We start from the raw sequence: 25,571 nt of genomic DNA, 5'->3' as shown, positions 1-25,571 counted from the left end.
GACAAGGTGCCACACAAAAGGTTGCTGCATAAACTAAAGATGCATGGCATTGAGGGTAAAGTGGTAGCATGGGTAGAGGATTGGTTAACTAACAGAAAGCAGAGAGTGGGGATAAATGGGTGTTTCTCTGGTTGGCAACCTGTAACTAGGGGGGTCCCTCAAGGATCAGTGTTGGGCCCGCAGTTGTTCACAAATTTACATAGATGATTTGGAGTTGGGGACCAAGTGCAATGTGTCAAAGTTTGCAGACGACACTAAGATGAGTGGTAAAGCAAAAAGTGCAGAGGATACCGGAAGTCTGCAGAAGGATTTGGACAGGTTAGATGAATGGGCCTAGGTCTGGCAGATGGAATTCAATGTTGCCAAGTGTGAGGCTATCCATTTTGGGAGGAATAACAGCAGAATGGATTATTATTTAAATGGTAAGATGTTAAAACATGCTGCTGTGCAGAGGGACCTGGGTGTGCTGGTGCACGAGTCGCAAAAAGTTGGTGTGCAGGTGCAACAGGTGATTAAGAAGGCTAATCGAGTTTTGTCCTTCATTGCTAGAGGGATGGAGTTCAAGACTAGTGAGGTTATGCTGCAATTGTACAGGGTGTTGGTGAGGGCCGCATCTGGAGTATTGTGTTCAGTTTTGGGTCTCCTTACCTGAGAAAGGACATATTGGCACTGGAGGGAGTGCAGAGGGAGATTCACTAGGTTGATCCCAGAGTTGAGGGGATTAGATTATGACGAGAGGTTGAGTAGACTGGGACCTGTACTCATTGGAGTTTAGAAGGATGCGGGGGGATCTTATTGAGACATATAAAATTATGAAGGGAATAGATAGGATAGATGCGGGCAGGTTGTTTTCCACTGGTCGGGGGAAAGCAGAACTAGGCCTCAAAATAAGGGGAGGTAGATTTAGGACGGAGTGTCGGAGGAACGTCTTCACCCAAAGGGTTGTGAATCTCTGGAATTCCTTGCCCAGTGAAGCAGTTGAGGCTCCTCCTTTAAACGTTTTTAAGAAAAAGATAGATGCCTATCTAAAGAATAAAGGGATTCGGGGATACGGTGTTCGGGCCGGAAATTGGAGCTGAGTCCACAAAAGATCAGCCATGATCTCATTGAATGGTGGAGCAGGCTCGATGGGCCAGATGGCCGACTCGTGCTCCTAGTTCTTATGTTCACAGCTCCAGGGTCCCAGGTTCGATTCCGGCTTGGGTCACTGTCTGTGCGGAGTCTGCACGTTCTCCCCGTGTGTGTCAGAGGTCAGAGGTAGGTTCTTTACGCAAAGAGTAGTGAGCCGTGGAATGCCCTACCTGCTACATTAGTGAACTCGCCAACATTGAAAGGCATTTAAAAGTTTATTGGATAAACATATGGATGATAATGGCATAGTGTAGGTTAGATGGCTTTTGTTTCGGTGCAACATCGTGGGCTGAAGGGCCTGTACTGCGCTGTATTAGTTCTATGTTCTATGGTCTATGTGTGCGTGGGTTTGCTCCGGGTGCTCCGGTTTCCTCCCACCAGTCCAAAGACGAGCTTGTTGGGTGAATTGGACATTCTGAATTCTCGCTCCAAGTGTGGGACTTGGGGACTTTCCCAGTAACCTCATTGCAGGTGTTAATGTCAGCGGACTTGGGCAATAAATATTATTGTTATAATTAGTTTCGCCCCATGTCTGCAGTTCGGGACAGCGTGTGCGGAGAGAGAAGCCGGGTGAGCATCGTTCCGTCACTCCCAACTTTGCAGCATTTCTGTTCCTGGACCAGGTTTCCGGCATTTTTCTGGGTACCGAATCGACTGCGCATGTGCGGCGGCGCTCGGGGATTTCCGGTCAAATCGGTGATTTCCGGCACTGGTTGGGAATTTCCGGTTCCGCATGGGCATTTCCGGTTCAGCTCAAGGGGTTTCTGCTTGGTCGCGCAGTGATGACGTTCACAGCGACGACCAGGTGTCGGGTTGTTTAGCTGAGGCCGTGCTCCGGGTTCACGATGGAGAACCGGCCGCCTCCAGCCAAGAGGTTTAAATCCGCGCTTCCACTGGGCGCCCCGAGGCGGCCCACGGACACGGAGCAGCAGCGCCGGCGGCGGGGAGCTGCCCCATCTGCCGGGCCCGGGGCAAACTCATCACCCAACTGTGGAAACTGGAGACAGCGATACTGATAGGTACCAACCCCCCCCCCCGAAACCCCCCCCCCCCCCCCCGAAACCCCCCCCCCCGACCCCCACCCCCGAAACACCCCCCCCAAACACCCCCCCCCCCAAACACCCCCCCCCAAACACCCCCCCCCAAACACCCCCCCCCAAACACCCCCCCCCCAAACACCCCCCCCCCAAACACCCCCCCCCCCAAACACCCCCCCCCAAACACCCCCCAACCCCCCCCCAAACCACCCCCCCCCCAAACACCCCCCCCCCAAACACCCCCCCCCCGCCCAGACACCCCCCCCCGCCCAGACACCCCCCCCCCGCCAGACACCCCCCCCCGCCCAGACACCACCCCCCGCCCAGACACCCCCCCGCCAGACACCCCTCCCGCCCAGACACCCCCCCCCGCCCAGACACCCCCCCCCGCCCAGACACCCCCCCCCGCCCAGACACCCCCCCCCGCCCAGACACCCCCCCCCGCCCAGACACCCCCCCCGCCCAGACACCCCCCCCGCCCAGACACCCCCCCCCGCCCCGACACCCCCCCCCCGCCCAGACACCCCCCCCCGCCCAGACACCCCCCCCGCCCAGACACCCCCCCCCGCCCCAGACACCCCCCCCCGCCCAGACACCCCCCCCCGCCCAGACACCCCCCCGCCCAGACACCCCCCCCGCCCAGACACCCCCCCCCGCCCAGACCACCCCCCCCGCCCCAGACACCCCCCCCCGCCCAGACACCCCCCCCCGCCCAGACACCCCCCCCCGCCCAGACACCCCCCCCCGCCCAGTACACCCCCCCCCGCCCAGACACCCCCCCCGCCCAGGACACCCCCCCCGCCCAGACACCCCCCCCCGCCCAGACACCCCCCCCCCGCCCAGACACCCCCCCCGCCCAGAACACCCCCCCCGCCCAGACACCCCCCCCCGCCCAGACACCCCCCCCGCCCAGACACCCCCCCCCGCCCAGACACCCCCCCCGCCCAGACACCCCCCCCCGCCCAGACACCCCCCCCGCCCAGACACCCCCCCCGCCCAGACACCCCCCCCGCCCAGACACCCCCCCCGCCCAGACACCCCCCCCCCCGCCCAGGACACCCCCCCCGCCCAGACACCCCCCCCCGCCCAGACACCCCCCCCGCCCAGACACCCCCCCCGCCCAGACACCCCCCCCGCCCAGACACCCCCCCCCGCCCCAGACACCCCCCCCCGCCCAGACACCCCCCCCCGCCCAGACACCCCCCCCCGCCCAGACACCCCCCCCCCGCCCAGACACCCCCCCCCGCCCCAGACACCCCCCCCCGCCCAGACACCCCCCCCGCCCAGACACCCCCCCCGCCCCAGACACCCCCCCGCCCAGACACCCCCCCCCGCCCAGACACCCCCCCCGCCCAGACACCCCCCCCGCCCAGACACCCCCCCCCCGCCCAGACACCCCCCCCGCCCAGACACCCCCCCCGCCCAGACACCCCCCCGCCCAGACACCCCCCCCGCCCAGACACCCCCCCGCCCAGACCCCCCCGCCCAGACACCCCCCCCCGCCCAGACACCCCCCCCCGCCCAGACACCCCCCCCCGCCCAGACACCCCCCCCGCCCAGACACCCCCCCCCGCCCAGACACCCCCCCCGCCCAGACACCCCCCCCCGCCCAGACACCCCCCCCCGCCAGACACCCCCCCGCCCAGACACCCCCCCCGCCCAGACACCCCCCCCCGCCCAGACACCCCCCCCGCCCAGACACCCCCCCCCGCCCAGACACCCCCCCCCGCCAGACACCCCCCCCCGCCCAGGACACCCCCCCCGCCCAGACACCCCCCCCCGCCCAGACACCCCCCCCCGCCCAGACACCCCCCCCGCCCAGACACCCCCCCCGCCCAGACACCCCCCCCGCCCAGACACCCCCCCGCCCAGACACCCCCCCCGCCCAGACACCCCCCCCGCCAGACACCCCCCCCGCCCAGACACCCCCCCCCGCCCAGACACCCCCCCCCGCCCAGACACCCCCCCCCGCCCAGACACCCCCCCCGCCCAGACCACCCCCCCCCGCCCAGACCACCCCCCCCGCCCAGACACCCCCCCCCGCCCAGACACCCCCCCCCGCCCAGACACCCCCCCCCGCCCAGACACCCCCCCCGCCCAGACACCCCCCCGCCCAGACACCCCCCCCGCCCAGACACCCCCCCCCGCCCAGACACCCCCCCCGCCCAGACACCCCCCCCGCCCAGACACCCCCCCGCCCAGACACCCCCCCCCGCCCAGACACCCCCCCCGCCCAGACACCCCCCCCGCCCAGACACCCCCCCCCGCCCAGACACCCCCCCCCGCCAGACACCCCCCCCCCCCAGACACCCCCCCCCAACACCCCCCCCAAACACCCCCCCCAAACACCCCCCCAAACACCCCCCCCAAACACCCCCCCCAAACCACCCCCCCCAACACCCCCCCAAACACCCCCCCCCAAACACCCCCCCAAACACCCCCCCCAAACACCCCCCCCAACACCCCCCCCAAACACCCCCCCCCAAACACCCCCCCCCAAACACCCCCCCCAAACACCCCCCCCCAAACACCCCCCCCCAAACACCCCCCCCCAAACACCCCCCCCAAACACCCCCCCAAACACCCCCCCAACACCCCCCCCAAACACCCCCCCCAAACACCCCCCCCAAACACCCCCCCCCAAACACCCCCCCCAAACACCCCCCCCAAACACCCCCCCCAAACACCCCCCCCCAAACACCCCCCCCCAAACACCCCCCCAAACACCCCCCCCAAACACCCCCCCCAAACACCCCCCCCAAACACCCCCCCCAAACACCCCCCCCAAACACCCCCCCAAACACCCCCCCCAAACACCCCCCCCAAACACCCCCCCCAAACACCCCCCCCAAACACCCCCCCCAAACACCCCCCCAAACACCCCCCCCCCAAACACCCCCCCCAAACACCCCCCCCCCAAACACCCCCCCCCAAACACCCCCCCCCCCCAAACACCCCCCCCCTCACCCCCCCCCGCCCAGACACCCCCCCCGCCCAGACACCCCCCCCGCCCAGACACCCCCCCCGCCCAGACACCCCCCCCGCCCAGACACCCCCCCCGCCCAGACCCCCCCCCCGCCCAGACCCCCCCCCCCCGCCCAGACCCCCCCCCGCCCAGACCCCCCCCCCGCCCAGACCCCCCCCCCGCCCAGACCCCCCCCCCCGCCCAGACACCCCCCCCCCGCCCAGACCCCCCCCCCCGCCCAGACCCCCCCCCCCGCCCAGACACCCCCCCCCGCCCAGGACACCCCCCCCGCCCAGACACCCCCCCCCGCCCAGACACCCCCCCCGCCCAGACACCCCCCCGCCCAGACACCCCCCCCGCCCAGACACCCCCCCCGCCCAGACACCCCCCCCGCCCAGACACCCCCCCCGCCCAGACACCCCCCCCGCCCAGACACCCCCCCCGCCCAGACACCCCCCCCCGCCCAGACACCCCCCCCCGCCCAGACACCCCCCCCGCCCAGACACCCCCCCCGCCCAGACAACCCCCCCCCCGCCCAGACACCCCCCCCGCCCAGACACCCCCCCCGCCCAGACACCCCCCCCGCCCAGACACCCCCCCGCCCAGACACCCCCCCCCGCCCCAGACCACCCCCCCGCCCAGGACACCCCCCCCGCCCAGACACCCCCCCCCGCCCAGACACCCCCCCCCCCGCCCAGACACCCCCCCCCCGCCCAGACACCCCCCCCCGCCCAGACACCCCCCCCGCCCAGACACCCCCCCCCGCCCAGACACCCCCCCCCGCCCAGACACCCCCCCCGCCCAGGACACCCCCCCCGCCCCAGACACCCCCCCCCCGCCCAGACACCCCCCCCCGCCCAGACACCCCCCCCCGCCCAGACACCCCCCCCGCCCAGACACCCCCCCCCCCGCCCAGACACCCCCCCCCCGCCCAGACACCCCCCCCCCCGCCCAGACCACCCCCCCCCGCCCAGACCACCCCCCCCCCCCCCCGCCCAGACACCCCCCCACCCCCCCCGCCCAGACACCCCCCCCCACCCCCACCAAGACGTGCACCCAGAAGTCCTCCCCTGGCTCTTGTATTCTATTCCGCAGCTAAGAAATGAAAGAATTCCATTTGCCTTCTTAACTCCCTTGTCCCGCTGCCATTAGGCATCTGTGGGCATTCACTGCACCCACCACCCTGCACATCTCCCGTAAACTATACCCCTCTCACCTTGAGTCTGTGCCCCATGTAATTGAGTCTTCACCCTGGATAAAAGCTTCTGGCTATTCGCCCCTATCTATACCTCTCGTAATTTTATAGACTTAAATCAGGTTGCCCCTCAGCCTCCGTCTTTCCAACCAATACAGTCCAAGTCTATTCAACTTCTCCTCATAGCCAATACCCTCCAGACTCTCTCCAAAGCTGCCACGCCTTTCTGGTAGTGTGGAGATCGGAATTGCACGCAATATTGCAAATGAGGCCTAACTAAATTTTATACGACTGTAACAAATTTTATACAACTGCCAACTCTTGTACTCTATGCCGCGGCCGATGAAGGCAAGCAATCCGCATGCCTTCTTGACCACGAAAGGAAATGTATTTGGATGGTTTCATTTGGGCGTGAAGCCCAGAAGAGAGGAAGAGTGTCTCCATCCTCATCTTGTTCTGTGTTTCTTTTTAATTCAAGGTGAGACGGGTTCTGGAAAGACGACGCAGATACCTCAGTATCTGTATGAAGCTGGCATTGGGCGACAGGGTATCATTGCCATCACACAGCCCCGACGCATGGCAGCCATATCACTGGCAGCCAGGGTGGCAGAAGAAAAAAAATCAGAGTTGGGCAAATTGGTAAGATTTGTTTTCATTCGTTGTCCGATGTTGGTGTCAATGGCAAGGCCAGCATTTATTGTCCATCATTAGTTGCCCCTGCCGTGGACATTCTAAGAACATAAGAAGTAGGAACTTGAGTTGGCCATTTCGCCTTCCATCTGTTCCGCCATTTAATATAAATGTGGCTGATCATCTGCGTCATCTACACCTTCCACCCGACCCACATATCACAGAGTCCTAGAATCCCTACAGTGCAGAAGGAGGCCATTTGGCCCATCGCGTCTGCACCGACTCCCCCGCCCTAATCCTGCAACTCCACTACAACTTGGACACTAAGGCGCAATTTAGCAAAGCCAATGCATCTAACCTGGACTGTGGGAGAAAACTGGAGCACCGGATGAAACCCGCGTCGAAACGGGGAGAAAGTGCAAACTCCACACAGACGGTCACCCAAGGCTGGAATTAAACCCGGGTCGCCAATGCTGTGAGGCAGAGTGCTAAACAAGTTTGAGATTTTGATTTGATTTATTGTCACCTGTCCCAAAGTACAGTGAAAAGTATTGTTCTGCAGATCGCTCCATAAATGAATACATAGGACGTATTATAAATACACAAGTAAATACATCGACATACATCTAAGGGCAGCACGGTAGCATTGTGGATAGCACAATTGCTTCACAGCTCCAGGGTCCCAGGTTCGATTCCCCACTGGGTCACTGTCTGTGCGGAGTCTGCACATCCTCCCCGTGTGTGCGTGGGTTTCCGGAGGTGCTCCGGTTTCCTCCCACAGTCCAAAGATGTGCGGGTTAGGTGGATTGGCCATGCTAAATTGCCCATAGTGTCCAAAATTGCCCTTAGTGTTGGGTGGGGTTACTGGGTTATGGGGATAGGATGGATGTGTGGACTTGGGTAGGGTGCGCTTTCCAAGAGCCGGTGCCGACTCGATGGGCCGAATGGCCTCCTTCTGCACTGTAAATTCTGTGACATCGGGTGAAGCATACGAATATAGTGCTACAACTGTAGAGAAGATGCGTAGAAAGATCAGTTCAGTCCATAACAGCCATTCAGGAGTCTGGTAACCGCCGGAAAGAAGATGTTTTCTTCTGTTGGTGAATGTTCTCAAAGTTTTGTATTTTCTGCCTGTTGGACGAGGTTGGAATAGAGAATAACCCGGGTGGGAGGGATCTTTGATTATGCTGCTCACTTTCCCAAGATAGCCAGAGGTGTAGACAGAGTCAACAGATGGGAGGCGGGTTCATGTGATGGACTGGGCAGTGTTCACGACTCTGAAGTTTCTTGCGGTCTTGGGCTGAGCAGTTGCCAGATCGGATGCTTTCTATGGTGCATCTGTAAAAGTTGTAAGAGTTAATGTGGACATGCCGAATTTCCTTAGTTCCCTGAGGAAGTATAGGCGCTGTTGTGCTTTCTTGGTGGTAGTGTTGATGTGGGTGGGCCAGGATAGATTGTTGGTGATGTGCACACCTAGGAATTTGAAACTGCTAACCATCTCCGCCTCGGCCTCGTTGATGCTGACTGGTGTGTACGATACTTCGCTTCCTGAAGTCAATGGCAAGCTCATTAGTTTTGCTGGCATTGAGGGTTTGATTATTGTCGCTGCATCACTCCATTAGGTTCTCTATCTTCCTCCCGTATTCTGACTCATCGTTGTTCGAGATCCGACCCACCATGGTTGTGTCGTCAGCAAACTTGTAGATGGAGTTGGAGCCAAATTTTGCCACGCAGTCGTGTGTCTACAGGGAGTAGAGTAGGGGGCTAAGTACGCAGCCTTGCGGGGCCCCGGTATTGTGGAGGGGTGAGGGGTCGGTGATGGGAGCAGGAAAAAGAACAAAAGGGAAGGCCTGTGTTGAGGTAGAGAAGAAGAGATTAATGTGAATGCTGCGAGGCCAAAGTAATGGGAAGAGGAGAAGTAAGGAAAGAAGGTGTCTGGAGGAGGTGTGGATGGCAGAATGATGGACAGCTGATCTGCAAAAGCAACAAAAAAATGAGCGAAAATCTAACCGCAACAACAGAGGAAAGGTGGGGCAGAGGTTTGAAATTGTTGAATGCAAAGTATGTTGCGGGTGATTGTAAAGCTGATAAATGTGCTGCGTCAAAGGTTTTTTCAACAATACAGCGCAGTACAGGCCCTTCGGCCCACGATGTTGCACCGAAACAAAAGCCATCTAACCTACACTCTACCATTATCATCCATATGTTTATCCAATAAACTTTTAAATGCCCTCAATGTTGGCGAGTTCACTACTGTAGCAGGTAGGGCATTCCACGGCCTCACTACTCTTTGCGTAAAGAACCTACCTCTGACCTCTGTCCTATATCTATTACCCCTCAGTTTAAAGTTATGTCCCCTCGTGCCAACCATTTCCATCCGCGGGAGAAGGCTCTCACTGTCCACCCTATCCAACCCCCTGATCATTTTGTATGCATTGAATAAAGTAACAGGTCGCGGTGCAGGGAGTATCAGAAACCTGGGTTGAAGATTTGCTCGCTAACCGCAAACAATGTTAGCATAAATGGCTATGTTTCTGGTTGACAGGATGTTACGAGTGATGTACTTCGGGGTCAGCGCTGGGGCCTCAACAATCAATGACTTGGATGATTTAACTGAAGGTGTGGTGGCTAAATTCCCTGACGACACAAAGATAGGTGGGAAAGTAAAAGGGGACACAGACGGGTTCAGTGAGTGGGCAAAAATCTAGCAAATGGAGAATAATGTGGGCAAATGTGAAATTGTCCATTTTGGCAGGAATAATAAAAAAAACTTATTTTTGAAATGATGCGAGATTGAAAAGCTGTGAACAAAGAAATGTACAGCACAGGAACAGGCCCTTCGGCCCTCCCAAGCCTGCGCCGACCATGCTGCCCGTCTAAACTAAAATCTTCTACACTTCCTGGGTCCGTATCCCTCTATTCCCATCCTATTCATGTATTTGTCAAGATGCCCCTTAAATGTCATTATCGTCCCTGCTTCCACCACCACCTCCGGTAGCGAGTTCCAGCCACCCACTACCCTCTGCGTAAAAACACTTGCCTCGTACATCTCCTCTAAACCTTGCCCCTCGCACCTTAAACCTATGCCCCCCAGTAAAAAGTTACCCTGGGAAAAAGCCTCTGACTATCCACTCTGTCTGTGCCCCTCATAATTTTGTAGGCCTCGATCAGGTCGCCCCTCAACCTCCTTCGTTCCAGTGAGAACAAACCGAGTTTATTCAACCGCTCCTCATAGCTAATTCCCTCCATACCAGGCAACATTCTGGTAAATCTCTTCTGCACCCTCTCTAAAGCCTCCTCATCCTTCTGGTAGTGTGGCGACCAGAATTGAACACTATACTCCAAGTGTGGCCTAACTAAGATTCTATACAAGGAGCAAGAGGGTAACTAGAGAAAGGATTGGCCCACTCAAAGAAAAAAGAGGAAATTTATGTGTGGAGTCAGAGGAAATGGGTGAGATTCTTAATGAGTACTTTGCATCGGTATTCACTAAGGAGAGGGACATGACGGATGTTGAGGTTAGGGATGGATGTTTAAATACTCTAGGTCAAGTCGGCATAAGGAAGGGGGGAAGTTTTGGGTATTCTAAAAGGCATTAAGGTGGACAAGTCCCCAGGTCCGGATGGGATCTATACCAGGTTGCTGAGGGAAGCGAGGGACGAAATAACTGGGGCCTGAACAGATATCTTTGCAGCATCCTTGAGCACGGGTGAGGTCCCGGAGGACTGGAGAATTGCTAATGTTGTCCCTTTGTTTAAGAAGGATAGCCGGGATAATACAGGGAGTTATAGACCCGTGAGCTTGACGTCTGTGGTAGGCAAACTGTTGGAGAAGATACTGAGGGATAGGATCTATTCACATTTGGAAGAAAATAGACAGTGATAGGCAGCATGGTTTTGTGCAGGGAAGGTCATGTCTACAAACCTAATAGAATTCTTTGAGGAAGTGACAAAGTTAATTGATGAGGGAAGGGCTGTAGATGTCATTTACATGGACTTCAGTAAGGCGTTTGGTAAAGTTTCCCATGGCAGGTTGATGGAAAAAGTGAAGTTGTATGGGGTTCAGGGTGTACTAGCTAGATGGATAAAGAACTGGCTAGGCAACAGGAGGCAGAGTAGTGGTGGAAGGTGTCGCAAAATGGAGCACGGTTCCACAGGGATCCGTGCTCGGACCACTGTTATTTGTGATATGCATAAATGATCTGGTCGAAGGTATAGGTGGTCTGATTAACAAGTTTGCAGATGATACTAAGATTGGTGGAGTTGCAGATAGCGAGGGGCACAGTCAGAGAATACAGCAAAATATAGATAGATTGGAGAGTTGGGCAGAGAAATGGCAGATGGAGTTCAATCCAGGCAAATGCGAGGTGAGGCATTTTGGAAGATCTAATTCAAGAGCGGACTATACGGTCAATGGAAGAGTCCTGGGGAAAATTGATGTACAGAGAGATCTGGGAGTTCAGGTCCATTGTACCCTGAAGGTGGCAACGCAGGTCGATAGTGGTCAAGAAGGCATACAGCATGCTTGCCTTCATCGGACGGGGTATTGAGCACAAGAGTCGGCAGGTCATGTTACAGTTGTATAGGACTTTGGTTCGGCCACATTTGGAATACTGCGTGCAGTTCTGGTCGCCACATTACCAGAAGGATGTGGATGCTTTAGAGAGGGTACAGAGGAGGTTCACCAGGATGTTGCCTGGTATGGAGGGTGATAGCTATGAAGAAAGGTTGAGTAGATTAGGATTGTTTTCGTTGGAAAGACGGAGGTTGAGGGGGGACCTGATTGAGGTCTACAAAATTATGAGAGGTATGGACAGGGTGGATAGCAACAAGCTTTTTCCAAGAGTGGGGGTGTCAATTACAAGGGGTCACGATTTCAAGGTGAGAGGGGGAAAGTTTAAGGGAGATGTGCGTGGCAAGTTTTTTACGCAGAGGGTGGTGGGTGCCTGGAACGCTTTGCCAGCGGAGGTGGTAGAGGCGGGCACGATAGCATCATTTAAGATGCATGAAAATAGGCGAAAGGTTTAGATAAAGTATCTGGATCGGCGCAAGCTGGGAGGGCCGAAGGGCCTGTTCCTGTGCTGTAATTTTCTTTGTTCTTTGTTCTATACAGCTGCAACATGACTTGCCAATTCTTATACTCAATGCCCTGGCCGATGAAGGCAAGCATGCCGTATGCCTTCTTGACTATCTGCTCCACCAGTGTTGCCCCTTTCAGTGACCTGTGGACCTGTACACCTAGATCTCTCTGACTTTCAATACTCTGGAGGGTTCTACCATTCACTGTATATTCCCTACCTGCATTAGACCTTCCAAAATGCGTTACCTCATTTGTCTGGATGAAACTCCATCTGCCATCTCTCCGCCCAAGACTCCAAACAATCTAAATCCTGCTGTATCCTCTGACAGTCCGCATCGCTATCCACAATTCCACCAACCTTTGTGTTTTCCGCAAACTTACTAATACTACGAACAGCAAAGGTCCCAGCACAGATCCCTGCGGAACACCACTAGTCACAGCCCTCCAATCAGAAAAGCACCCTTCCATTGCTAATCTCTGCCTTCTATGACCTAGCCAGTTCTGTATCCACCTTGCCAGCTCACCTCTGATTCTGTGTAACTTCACCTTCTGCACCAGTCTGCCATGAGGAACCTTGTTGAAGGTCTTGCTGAAGACAATATAGACAACATCCACTGCCCTAACTGCATCAATCATCTTTGTGACCTCCTCGTAAAACTCTCAAGTTAGTGAGACACGACCTCCCCTTCACAAAACCATGCTGCCTCTCACTAATACGTCCATTTGCTTCCAAATGGGAGTAGATCCTGTCTCGAAGAATTTTCTCCAGTAATTTCCCTACCACTGAAGTAAGGCTCACCGGCCTGTAGTTCCCTGGATTATCCTTGCTACCCTTCTTAAACAGAGGAACAACATTGGCTATTCTCCAGTCCTCCGGGACATCACCTGAAGACAGTGAGGATCCAAAGATTTCTGTCAAGGCCTCAGCAATTTCCTCTCCAGCCTCCTTCAGTATTCTGGGGGAGATCCCATCAGGCCCTGGGGACTTATCTACCTTAATATTTTTTAAGACACCCAACACCTCGTCTTTTTGGATCTCAATGTGACCCAGGCTATCTACAAACCCTTCTCCAGACTCAACATCTACCAATTCCTTCTCTTTGGTGAATACTGATGCAAAGTATTCATTTAGTACCTCGCCCATTTCCTCTGGCTCCACACATAGATTCCCTTGCCTATCCTTCAGTGGGCCAACCCTTTCCCTGGCTACCCTCTTGCTTTTTATGTATGTGTAAAAAGCCTTGGTATTTTCCTTAACCCTATTTGCCAATGACTTTTCGTGACCCCTTCTAGCCCTCCTGACTCCTTGCTCAAGTTCCTTCCTACTTTCCACACAGGCTTCGTCCGTTCCCAGCCTTCTCGCCCTGACAGGTGCCTCCTTTTTCTTTTTTGACGAGGTGCAGAGGGATCTGGGTGACATGGTGCATGAATCACAGAATGCTAGTTTACAAATACAGTATTTTGTTTATTTATGCTGAGAGGAATTGATTACAAAAGTCAAGAAGGTGTGCTTCAGTTGTACATGGCGTTGGTGAGATCACATCTGGAGTAATGTGTGCGGTATTGGTCTTCTGATTTAAGGAAAGATGTAAATGTGTTGGGAACTGTTGAGTGAAGGTTTCCTGGACTAATACCAGGAATGGGTGGATTGTCTCGCCTCACCTCTGGCATTCAGCTCTTTTGTCCATGTTTGAATCAAGGCTGTAATGAGGTCAGCAGCTGAGTGACCCTGGCGGAACTCAAACTGAGCATCACTGAGCAGGTTATTGGTGAGTAAGTGCTGCTTCATAGAAGCACTGTTGATGACTCCTTCCATCACATTGTTGATGATGGGGAGTAGACGGACAGGGGGTAATTGGCTGGGTTGGATTTGTCCTGTTTCTTGCGTACAGGACGCATTTGGACAATTTTCCACATTGCCGGGTAGATGCCAGTGTTGTAGCTGTACGGGAACAGCTTGGCTAGGAGTGCAGCAAGCTCTAGAGCACAAGTCTTCAGTACTATTGCCAGAATGTTATCAGGACCCATAGCCTTGGCAGTATCCAATGCCTTCAGCCGTTTCTTGATATACAAAGAACAAAGAAAATTACAGCACAGGAACAGGCCCTTCGGCCCTCCCAGCCTGCGCCGATCCAGATCCTTTATCTAAACCTGTCAACCTATTTTCCAAGGATCTACTTCCCTCTGTTCCCTGCCCGTTCATATATCTGTCTAGATGCATCTTAAATGATGCTATCGTGCCCGCCTCTACCACCTCCGCTGGCAACGCATTCCAGGCATCCACCACCCTCTGCGTAAAAAACTATCCACGCACATCTCCCTTAAACTTTCCCCCCCTCACCTTGAAATCGTGACCCCTTGTAATTGAGGATGCACCATAGCAAGCATCCTATCGGGCTGCATCACAGCCTGGTCTGGCAACTGCTCGGCCCAGGACCGCAAGAAACTTCAGAGAGTCGTGAACACCGCCCAGTCCATCACACGAACCTGCCTCCCATCCATTGACTCCATCTACACCTCCCGCTGCCTGGGGAAAGCGGGCAGCATAATCAAAGACCCCCTCCCACCCAGCTTACTCACTCTTCCAACTTCTTCCATTGGGCAGGAGATACAGAAGTCCGAGAACACGCACGAACAGACTCAAAAACAGCTTCCCCACTGTCACCAGCCTCCGAAATGACCCTCTTATGGACTGATTTCATTACGCTTCATCCGATGCCAGTGCTTATGTAGTTACATTGTATATGTTGTGTTGCCCTATTATGTATTTTCTTTTATTCCCTTTTCTTCTCATGTACTTAATGATCTGTTTTAAAAAATAAAAAAAAAATTTTATTCAAGGTTTTCATAAAATATCAATAACAAAATGAGAAAGAAAAAAGAACCCAACAGGGTTAAGTACAAAACACAATCTAAAAAAGCAACCCCCCAAACCCCTCTTCTTCCCCCCCCCCCTCCCCCCCCCCCTCCCGTACCTAAATAATAAATTAACATTAACACCCCGACTTAAGGCAACAGGTGTATACACCCCCTCAGACCCTCCAGTGTAAATAACATAAACAAAAATAAAGTAAACCCCCCCCCCCCCACCCCCCGAGCCGCTGCTGCCATTGGCCAATGTCTATCGTTCTGCCAGAAAGTCTAAGAACGGTTGCCACCGCCTAAAGAACCCTTGTACCGACCCTCTCAAGGCGAATTTCACCCTCTCCAATTTAATGAACCCAGCCATATCGCTGATCCAGGATTCCACGCTTGGGGGCCTCGTATCTTTCCACTGAAGGAGAATCCTTCAGGACGCAAAGGCCAGAATTCCGGTCTCTTTCGCTTCCTGCACTCCCGGCTCCTCTGCAACCCCAAATATTGCGAGCCCCCAATCCGGTTTGACCCTGGATCCTACCACCCTCGACACCGTCCTCGCTACGCCCTTCCAAAATTCCTCCAGCGCTGGGCATGCCCAGAACATATGGGTGTGATTTGCTGGGCTCCCTGAGCACCTAACACACCTGTGCTCACCCCCAAAGAACCTGCTCATCCTTGTCCCGGTCATGTGTGCCCTGTGCAGCACCTTAAACTGTATGAGGCTGAGCCTCGCGCATGAAGAGGAAGAGTTCACCCTCCCTAGGGCATCTGCCCACGTCCCCTCTTCGATCTCCTCTCCCAACTCCTCCTCCCACTTACCTTTCAACTCCACCACCGAGGCCTCCTCCTCCTCCTGCATCACCTGGTAAGTTTCCGAGATCTTCCCCACTCCCACCCACCCCCCCCCCCGAGAGCACCCTGTCCTGTACTGTGTGTGGCAGTAGCCGTGGGAATTCCACCACCTGCCGTCTAGCAAACGCCCTTACCTGTGAGTACCTGAAGGTGTTCCCGGGGGGAGCCCGTACTTCTCCTCCAGCTCACCCAAGCTCGTGAACTTCCCGTCCACAAACGGGTCTCCCAACTTTCTGTATCCCTGCCCTGTGCCACCCCGAAAACCCTCCACCTGTTCTTCCTGGGGAGAACCGGTGGTTTCCCCGTAATGGGGTCCACGCTGAGGCCCTAACTCCCCCCCCCCCCCCTATGCCGCCTCCACTGCCCCCAAATTTTGAGGGCCGCCACCACCACCGGGCTCGTGGTATACCTCCTTGGAGGGAGCGGCAGCGGCGCCGTTGCCAGCGCCCCCAGACTCGTACCCACACAGGACGCCGTCTCCAGCCTCTTCCATGCAGCCCCCTCCCCCTCCATCACCCACTTGTGCACCACTGTCGCATTGGCGGCCCAGTAGTACCTACAGAGGTTGGGCAGCGCCAGCCCCCCCCTTATCTCTGCTCCGCTCCAGGAACACCCTTCTCACCCTCGGAGTCCCTCGCGGCCCACAAACCCCATTAAGACGATAAGACATAGGAGCGGAAGTAAGGCCATTCGGCCCATCAAGTCCACTCCACCATTCAATCATGGCTGATTTCAACTCCATTTACCCGCTCTCTCTCCATAGCCCTTAATTCCTCGAGAAATCAAGAATTCATCAACTTCTGTCTTAAAGACACTCAACGTCCCGGCCTCCACCGCCCTCTGTGGCAATGAATTCCACAGACCCACCACTCTCTGGCTGAAGAAATTTCTCCTCATCTCTGTTCTAAAGTGACTCCCTTTTATTCTAAGGCTGTGCCCCCGGGTCCTAATCTCCCCTGCTAATGGAAACAACTTCCCCACATCCACCCTATCTAAGCCATTCATTATCTTGTAAGTTTCTATTAGATCTCCCCTCAACCTCCTAAACTCCAATGAATATAATCCCAGGATCCTCAGACGTTCATCGTATGTTAGGCCTACCATTCCTGGGATCATCCGTGTGAATCTCCGCTGGACCCGCACCAGTGCCAGTATGTCCTTCCTGAGGTGTGGGGCCCAAAATTGCTCACAGTATTCTAAATGGGGCCTAACTAATGCTTTGTAAAGCTTCAGAAGTACATCCCTGCTTTTATATTCCAAGCCTCTTGAGATGAATGACAACATTGCATTTGCTTTCTTAATTACAGACTCAACCTGCAAGTTTACCTTTAGAGAATCCTGGACTAGGACTCCCAAGTCCCTTTGCACTTCAGCATTATGAATTTTGTCACTTTTGGAAAATAGTCCATGCCTCTATTCTTTTTTCCAAAGTGCAAGACCTCGCACTTGCCCACGTTGAATTTCATCAGCCATTTCTTGGACCACTCTCCTAAACTGTCTAAATCTTTCTTCAGCCTCCCCACCTCCTCCATACTACCTGCCCCTCCACCTATCTTTGTATCATCGGCAAACTTAGCCAGAATGCCCCCAGTCAACAAAGAACAAAGAAATGTACAGCACAGGAACAGGCCCTTCGGCCCTCCAAGCCTGTGCCGACCATGCTGCCCGACTAAACTACAATCTTCTACACTTCCTGGGTCCGTATCCCTCTATTCCCATCCTATTCATGTATTTGTCAAGATGCCCCTTAAATGTCACTATCGTCCCTGCTTCCACCAACTCCTCCGGTAGCGAGTTCCAGGCACCCACTACCCTCTGCGTAAAAAAACTTGCCTCGTACATCTACTCTAAACCTTGCCCCTCTCACCTTAAACCTATGCCCCCTAGTAATTGACCCCTCTACCCTGGGGAAAAGCCTCTGACTATCCACTCTGTCTATGCCCCTCATAATTTTGTATACCTCTATCAGGTCTCCCCTCATCCTCCTTCGTTCCAGTGAGAACAAACCGAGTTTATTCAACCACTCCTCATAGCTAATGCCCTCCATACCAGGCAACATTCTGGTAAATCTCTTCTGCACCCTCTCTAAAGCCTCCACATCCTTCTGGTAGTGTGGCGACCAGAATTGAACACTATACTCCAAGTGTGGCCTAACTCGGGTTCTATACAGCTGCAACATGACTTGCCAATTCTTATACTCAATGCCCCGGCCAATGAAGGCAAGCATGCCGTATGCCTTCTTGACTACCTTCTCCACCTGTGTTGCCCCTTTCAGTGACCTGTGGACCTGTACTCCTAGATCTCTTTGACTTTCAATACTCTTGAGGGTTCTACCATTCACCGTATATTCCCTACCTGCATTAGACCTTCCAAAATGCATTACCTCACATTTGTCCGGATTAAACTCCGTCATCTAGATCGTTAATATATAAAGAGAACAGCTGTGGCCCCAACACTGAACCCTGTGGGACACCACTCGTCACCGGTTGCCATTCCGAAAAAGAACCTTTTATCCCAACTCTCTGCCTTCTGCCTGACAGCCAATCGTCAATCCATGTTAGTACCTTGCCTCGAATACCATGGGCCCTTATTTTACTCAGCAGTCTCCCGTGAGGCACCTTATCAAAGGCCTTTTGGTAGTCAAGATAGATAACATCCATTGGCTCTCCTTGGTCTAACCTATTTGTTATCTCTTCAAAGAACTCTAACAGGTTTGTCAGGCACAACCTCCCCTTACTAAATCCATGCTGACTTGTCCTAATCCGACCCTGCACTTCCAAGAATTTAGAAATCTCATCCTTAACAATGGATTCTAGAATCTTGCCAACAACCGAGGTTAGGCTAATTGGCCTATAATTTTCCATCTTTTTCCTTGTTCCCTTCTTGAACAGGGGGGTTACAACAGCGATTTTCCAATCCTCTGGGACTTTCCCTGACTCCAGTGACTTTTGAAAGATCATAACTAACGCCTCCACTATTTCTTCAGCTGTCTCCTTTAGAACTCTAGGATGTAGCCCACCTGGGCCCGGAGATTTATCAATTTTTAGACCTCTTAGTTTCTCTAGCACTTTCTCCTTTGTGATGGCTACCATATTCAACTCTGCCCCCTGACTCTCCGGAATTGTTGGGATATTACTAATGTCTTCTGCTGTGAAGACTGGCGCAAAGTACTTATTTAGTTCCTCAGCTATTTCCTTGTCTCCCATCACTAGATTACCAGCATCATTTTGGAGTGGCCCAATGTCAACTTTTGCCTCCCGTTTGTTTTTAATATATTTAAAGAAACTTTTACTATCATTCCTAATGTTACTGGCTAGCCTACCTTCATATTTGATCCTCTCTTTCCTTATTTCTCTCTTTGTTATCCTCTGTTTGTTTTTGTAGCCTTCCCAATCTTCTGACTTCCCACTACTCTTTGCCACATTATAGGCTTTCTCTTTTGCTTTGATGCACTCCCTAACTTCCTTTGTCAGCCATGGCTGCCTAATCCCCCCTCTGATAACCTTTCTTTTCTTTGGGATGAACCTCTGTACTGTGTCCTCAATTACTTCCAGAAACTCCTGCCATTGCTGTTCTACTGTCTTTCCCACTAGGCTCTGCTCCCAGTCGATTTTCGTCAGTTCCTCCCTCATGCCCCTGTAGTTACCTTTATTTAACTGTAACACCTTTACACCTGATTCTACCTTCTTTCTTTCAAATTGAAGATTGAATTCTACCATATTATGATCACTGCCTCCTAAGTGCTCCCTTACTTTAAGATCTTTAATCAAGTCTGGCTCATTACATAACACTAAGTCCAGAATGGCCTGTTCCCTCGTGGGCTCCATCACAAGCTGTTCCAAAAAGCCCTCCTGTAAACATTCAATGAATTCCCTTTCCTTGGGTCCACTGGCAGCATTATTTACCCAGTCCACCTGCATATTGAAGTCCCCCATGATCACTGTGACCTTGCCTTTCTGACATGCACTTTCTATTTCGTGGTGCATTTTGTGCCCCCGGTCCTGACCACTGTTAGGAGGCCTGTTCATAACTCCCATTATGGTTTTTTTGCCTTTGTGGTTTCTCAACTCTACCCACACAGACTCCACATCATCTGACCCTATGTCGTTTATTGCTATTGATTTAATTTCATTCCTAATTAACAAGGCCACCCCGCCCCCTCTGCCCACCTCTCTGTCATTTCGATAGGTTGTGAATCCCTGGATGTTTAAATGCCAGTCCTGAACCCCCTGCAACCATGTCTCTGTGATGCCTACCACATCATACCTGCCAGTCACAATCTGGGCCACAAACTCATCTACCTTGTTCCGTACACTGTGCGCATTTAAATATAGCACCTTTAATTCTCTATTGACCGTCCCTTTTTGTTTCTTAGTGTGGTGGACCATGATTTACTGAGCCTTTCCATACACTGTCATATTTTGTGAGATGGGGACTATCGTAACCTCTCCTGAGTTTTGGCTTTTCGTGCTTTTTTTGTATTCCTAAGCAGCTACGCTTCCCACTGATTACTTCACCTCTTGGTTCCCTGACTTTCCCTCCCAATCTTTAGCTTAAAGTCCTATTGACCACCCTGTTTATTATTTTCGCCAGAACACTGGTCCCAGCTCGGTTCAGGTGGAGACCATCCCAACGGTATAGGTCCCCCCTGTCCCAAAACTGATGCCAGTGTCCCATGAAAAGGAACCCCTCTTTCGCACACCACTCTTTCAGCCCACGTGTTAACTTCCCTTATTCTTGCCTCTCTATGCCAATTTGCACGTGGCTCGGGCAGTAATCCGGAGATTATGACCCTTGAGGACCTGTTTTTTAATTTGAATCCTAGCTCTTTATAATCTCTAAACAGGTCCTCTTTCCTAGACTTGCCTATGTTGTTGGTACCGACATGGACCACAACAACTGGATCCTCCCCCTCCCTCTCCAGTATCCTTTCAAGCCGGTCAGAGATGTCCAGCACCCTAGCACCGGGCAGGCAACATACCATGCGGGACTCTTTATCCTGCTCACAAAGGATACTATCTATCCCCCTGATAATAGAATCCCCTACAACTACAACTTGCCTATTTACTCCCTCCCCTTGAATGGCCCGCTGAACCATGGTGCCTTGGTCAGCTGACTCATCCTTCCTGCAGCCCTGTTCGCCATCCACACAGGGAGCAAGTGCCTCATACCTGTTGGACAGGGTCAAGGGCTGAGGCTCCTGAGTTCCTGACTGCTGGTTCCCTTTACCTGCCTGACTTGCAGTCACACCCTGCTGTCCCTGGCCACTGGCAGGATTTAAACTACTTACTCTGACAGGTGTGACTGCCTCCTGAAACAGTGTCCAGGTAAGTCTCCCCCTCCCGGATGTGCCTGAGTGTTTGAAGCTCAGACTCCAGCTCATCAACTCTGAGCCGGAGCTCTTCGAGCAGCCAACACTTACTGCAGATGTGGTCGCTGCAGCTCACAATGGGATCTGCCAGCCCCCACATCAAGCAGCTCAAGCACATCACCTGACCAGCCATCACTAATTAATTAATTAGTTTAATTTAAGTTTATGAGTTTAGCTGTTTTTTTTAAATTTGGGTCAGATTTGCTATCAACCAATCAGATCACAGCTTCCCTCTGACGTCACTATTGGAAAAAAAACTGGAAAACAGGAAGTTACCGTTAGGTTTTTATACTCACAGAGACTGCTGCTCCTCCTCCGACGAACGGCTCCCGAAATTAGGCCCGAAGAAAGAGAGAGAACAAAACAGTAGGGAAAAAGCACCTTCTCCCACTCTGCACCGAATTACCTCACTGCACCAAATTACCAAATTCTCACTCTGTCTGTGCCTCACTCACTCAGGCTGTGTCTCCTTGACCTGCGCATGATACTCCTGTTAACCCGCCTGAAAAAAACCTTCGGGATAAACACGGGGAGGCACTGGAACAGGAACAAAAACCTTGGGAGCACCGTCATTTTGATTGACTGCACCCTACCCGCCAGGGACAGCGGCAACGCGTCCCACCTCTTGAACTCCTCCTCCATTTGCTCCACCAGCCTTGTAAAGTTAAGCCGATGCAGGGCCCCCTGCTCCTGGCCACCTGGACCCCCAAATATCTGAAGCTCCTCTCCGCCCTTTTTAGTGGGAGCTCGCCAATCCCCCTCTCCTGGTCCCCTCGCTGAACTACGAACAGCTCGCTCTTCCCCATATTGAGCTTGTACCCCGAAAAGTCCCCAAATTCCCTAAGGATCCTCATTACCTCTGGCATTCCTCCCACCGGGTCCGCCACATACAGCAGCAGGTCGTCCGCATAAAGCGACACCCTATGCTCCTCCCCACCCCGCACCAACCCCCTCCAGTTCCTCGACTCTCTCAGTGCCGTAGCCAGGGTTCAATCGCCAGTGCGAAGATCAGGGGGGACAGAGGACACCCCTGCCTCGTCCCTCGGTGCAACCGAAAGTACTCGGACCTCCTCCTATTTGTGGCCACACTCGCCATCGGGACCTCATACAACAGCCTAACCCACCTGACAAACCCCTACCCAAACCCGAACCTCTTCAGCACCTCCCACAGGTACCCCCACTCTACCCTATCGAAGGCTTTCTCAGTGTCCATCGCCACCACTATCTCCACCTCCCCCTCCCTCGCCGGCATCATGATAACGTTCAAAAGCCTCCGCACATTCGCGTTCAACTGTCTCCCCTTCACAAACCCCGTCTGGTCTTCATGGATGATCTGCGGCACACAATCCTCAATCCTCGTGGCTAAGACCTTCGCCAGCACCTTGGCATCTACATTTAGCAAGGAAATCGGTCTGTAAGACCCACATTGCAGGGGATCCTTGTCCCGCTTCAGGATCAAGGAGATCAGTGCCCGGGACATGGTTGGGGGTAAAGCCATGCCTCATTGAAGGTCCTAACTAACAGCGGGCCCAACAGGTCCATATATTTTTTATAGAACTCGACCGGGAAACCGTCCAGCCCCGGCACCTTCCCCGCCTGCATGCTTCCTATCCCTTTGACCAGTTCCTCCAGCCCAATCGGGGCCCTCAGTCCCGCCACCAGTCCCTCTTCCACCTTTGGAAACCTCAATTGGTCCAGGAAACGGCCCATCCCTCCCTCCTCCCGTGGGGGCTCGGATCGGTACAATTCTTCGTAGAAGTCCCTGAAGACCCCATTGATGCCAACCCCACTCCGCACCACGCTCCCTCCCCTGTCCTTAACTCCCCCGATCTCCCTAGCTGCATCCCGCTTCCGAAGCTGATGCGCCAGCATCCGGCATGCCTTTTCCCCATACTCGTAGACCGCCCCCTGGGCCTTCCTCCACTGCACCTCTGCCTTCCTGGTGGTCACCAGGTCGAATTCTGCCTGGAGGCTGCGCCTCTTCCTCAACAATCCTTCCTCAGGTTCTTCCGCATACCTCCTGTCTACCCTCACCATCTCTCCCACCAGCCTCTCCCTCTCCCCCCGCTCCCTCTGCTCCTTGTGGGCCCTGATGGAGATCAGTTCTCCCCTCACCACCGCCTTAGGTGCCTCCCATACCATCCCCACTCGGACCACCCCGTTGTTCTTGGTCTCCTAGTACCTCTCTATACTTCCTCGGACCCGCTCGCTCACCTCCTCGTCCGCCAACAGCCCCACCTCCGAGCGCCACAGCGGGCGCTGGTCCCTCTCCTCCCCCATCTCCAAGTCCACCCAATGTGGGGCGTGGTCCGAAATGGCTATTGCCGAATACTCGGCAATACTCTACTCTCGCTATCAGCGCCCTACTCAAAATGAAAAAGTTGATTCGAGAATAAGCCTTATGGACATGAGAAGAATGAAAATTCCCTAGCCCCACCCCTCCCATTTGGTCCATAAATTCCCTCAACACTCTAGCCGCCGCCGGTTTCCTACCCGTCCTAGACCTGGAGCGATCCAGTGCAGGATCCAACCCTGTGTTAAAGTCTCCCCCCATTATCAGGCCCCCCACTTCCAAGTCTGGGATCCGACCCAACATACGCCGCATAAAACCCGCATCGTCCCAGTTCGGAGCATACACATTGACCAGTACCACCCTCTCTCCCTGCAACTTACCACTTACCATTATGTACCTACCGCCATTATCTGCCACAATGCTCGACGCCTCGAATAACACCTTCTTTCCCACCAAGATCGCCACCCCTCGATTTTTGGCATCTAGCCCCGAGTGAAACACCTGACCTACCCACCCTTTCCTCAGTCTTACCTGGTCTGCCACCTTCAGGTGTGTCTCCTGGAGCATAACCACATCCGCCTTGAGCCCCTTCAGGTGCGCGAACACGCGGGCCCGCTTAACCGGCCCATTCAGTCCCCTTACATTCCAGGTTATCAGCCGGATCAGGGGGCTACCCGCCCCCCTCCCCCGCCGACTAGCCATGACCCCTCCTCGGCCAGCCACGCCCGGCCCGTTCCCCACAGCGGCATACCCCCGTCTCGACCCACCCCAATCGCTCCAGCCCCTCCTTGATCTTAGCAGCAGCAACTCTATTCCCCCCCCCCCGGCGAGGACCCATCCTAGCTGGTTTACTCCCCCCCCCCCCCCCCCCCCCATTGCACTTCCGCAAGTCAGCTGACTCCTGCTGACCCCGGCCACTCCCGCCTCCCCTTTGACTCCTCCCATTGTGTGGCACACCCTCCTCTCCCGCTCCCCATTCACAGGCTCTCCCCCTCCGTTCTAAGAGCGGGAAACAATTCTCGCTCCCCCCCCACCCCCAGTCTTCGGCGCGGGAAAAAAGCCCGCGCTCTCCACCTGCCAGGCCCCGCCACCAACCAAAACAGTGCCCAACCCGCCCCATCCACCCTCCCCAACCCGAAAGAGAAAAACAGAGAAAAAGAAACCCAAAACAATGCAAAGGGCCACCCCCCCCCCCCGAACAAAAAATAGGCACAACATATGTACCGCAGTCCCCAGTCGCCCATCCCGACCCTCAGTCTGTGCCCAGCTTCTCGGCCTGAACAAAGGCCCACGCCTCCTCCGGAGACTCAAAATAATGGTGCCAGTCCTTGTAGGTAACCCACAGTCGCTCCGGCTGCAACATGCCAAACTTCACCCCCTTCCTGTGCAGCACCGCCTTCGCTCGATTGTACCCGGCCCTCCTCTTCACCACCTCCGCACTCCAGTCCTGATATATCCGAAACTCCGCGTTCTCCCACCTCTCCTCTCCTTCTTGGCCCACCTGAGCGCACACTCCCAATCGACGAACCGATGGAACCGCACCAGCACCGCCCACGGAGGCTCGTTAGCCTTGGGCCTCCTCGCCAACACTCTATGGGCCCCTTCCAGCTGCAGGGGCCCCTGGAAGGACCCTGCTCCCATCAGCGAGTTTAACATGGTGACCACATAGGCCCCCACGTCCGGCCCTGCAGCCCCTCCGGGGTGCCCAGAATCCGCAGATTCTTCTGCCTCGACCGATTCTCCATCTCCTCGAACCGCTCCTGCCATTTCTTGTGGAGCGCCTCGTGCGCCTCCACCTTTACCGCCAGGCCTAAGATCTCGTCCTCATTGTGAGAGATCTTTTGTTGAGCCTCTCGGATCGCCACCCCCTGGGCTGTCTGTGTCTCCAGCTTATCAATAGAAGCCTTCATCGGCTCTAGCAGGTCCGTTTTAATCTCTGTGAGGCAGCGCTGGGTACCCTCCTGTTGCTCCTCCGCCCACTGCCTCCACGCTGCCTGGTCTCCGCCCGCCTCCATTTTGTCCTTCCCTCGCTTCTTCTGGTCCACCACACCTTCTTTGTTGCCCGCTCCTAGTTAAAGCCATATACTGACGGGGAGCTATTATTAACTCCTTCCCACACCGGGAAACTGCGAAAAAGTGCCCTTGGAGGCCCTGAAAAG

General features: G+C 54.9%; 1 protein-coding gene across 1 annotated transcript in view; it reads left to right on the top strand.

The window, feature by feature from the left end:
• The first annotated feature begins 1,874 nt into the window (after window positions 1-1,874).
• The window catches only part of dhx33 (DEAH (Asp-Glu-Ala-His) box polypeptide 33), a 159,539-nt gene continuing 135,842 nt past the window's right edge, over window positions 1,875-25,571 (top strand). The window contains 3 exon segments of the mRNA XM_072492603.1: window positions 1,875-2,075; window positions 2,078-2,150; window positions 6,807-6,967. Coding sequence (XP_072348704.1) covers window positions 1,977-2,075; window positions 2,078-2,150; window positions 6,807-6,967 — 333 coding nt within the window. The 5' untranslated portion in view covers window positions 1,875-1,976.

This window comes from Scyliorhinus torazame, chromosome 30, assembly GCF_047496885.1.
Source record: "Scyliorhinus torazame isolate Kashiwa2021f chromosome 30, sScyTor2.1, whole genome shotgun sequence".
Classification (NCBI taxonomy): Eukaryota; Metazoa; Chordata; class Chondrichthyes; order Carcharhiniformes; family Scyliorhinidae; genus Scyliorhinus; species Scyliorhinus torazame.
The sequence above is the reverse complement of the archived record's forward strand: the minus strand, read 5'-3'. Positions and strand labels throughout refer to the sequence as shown.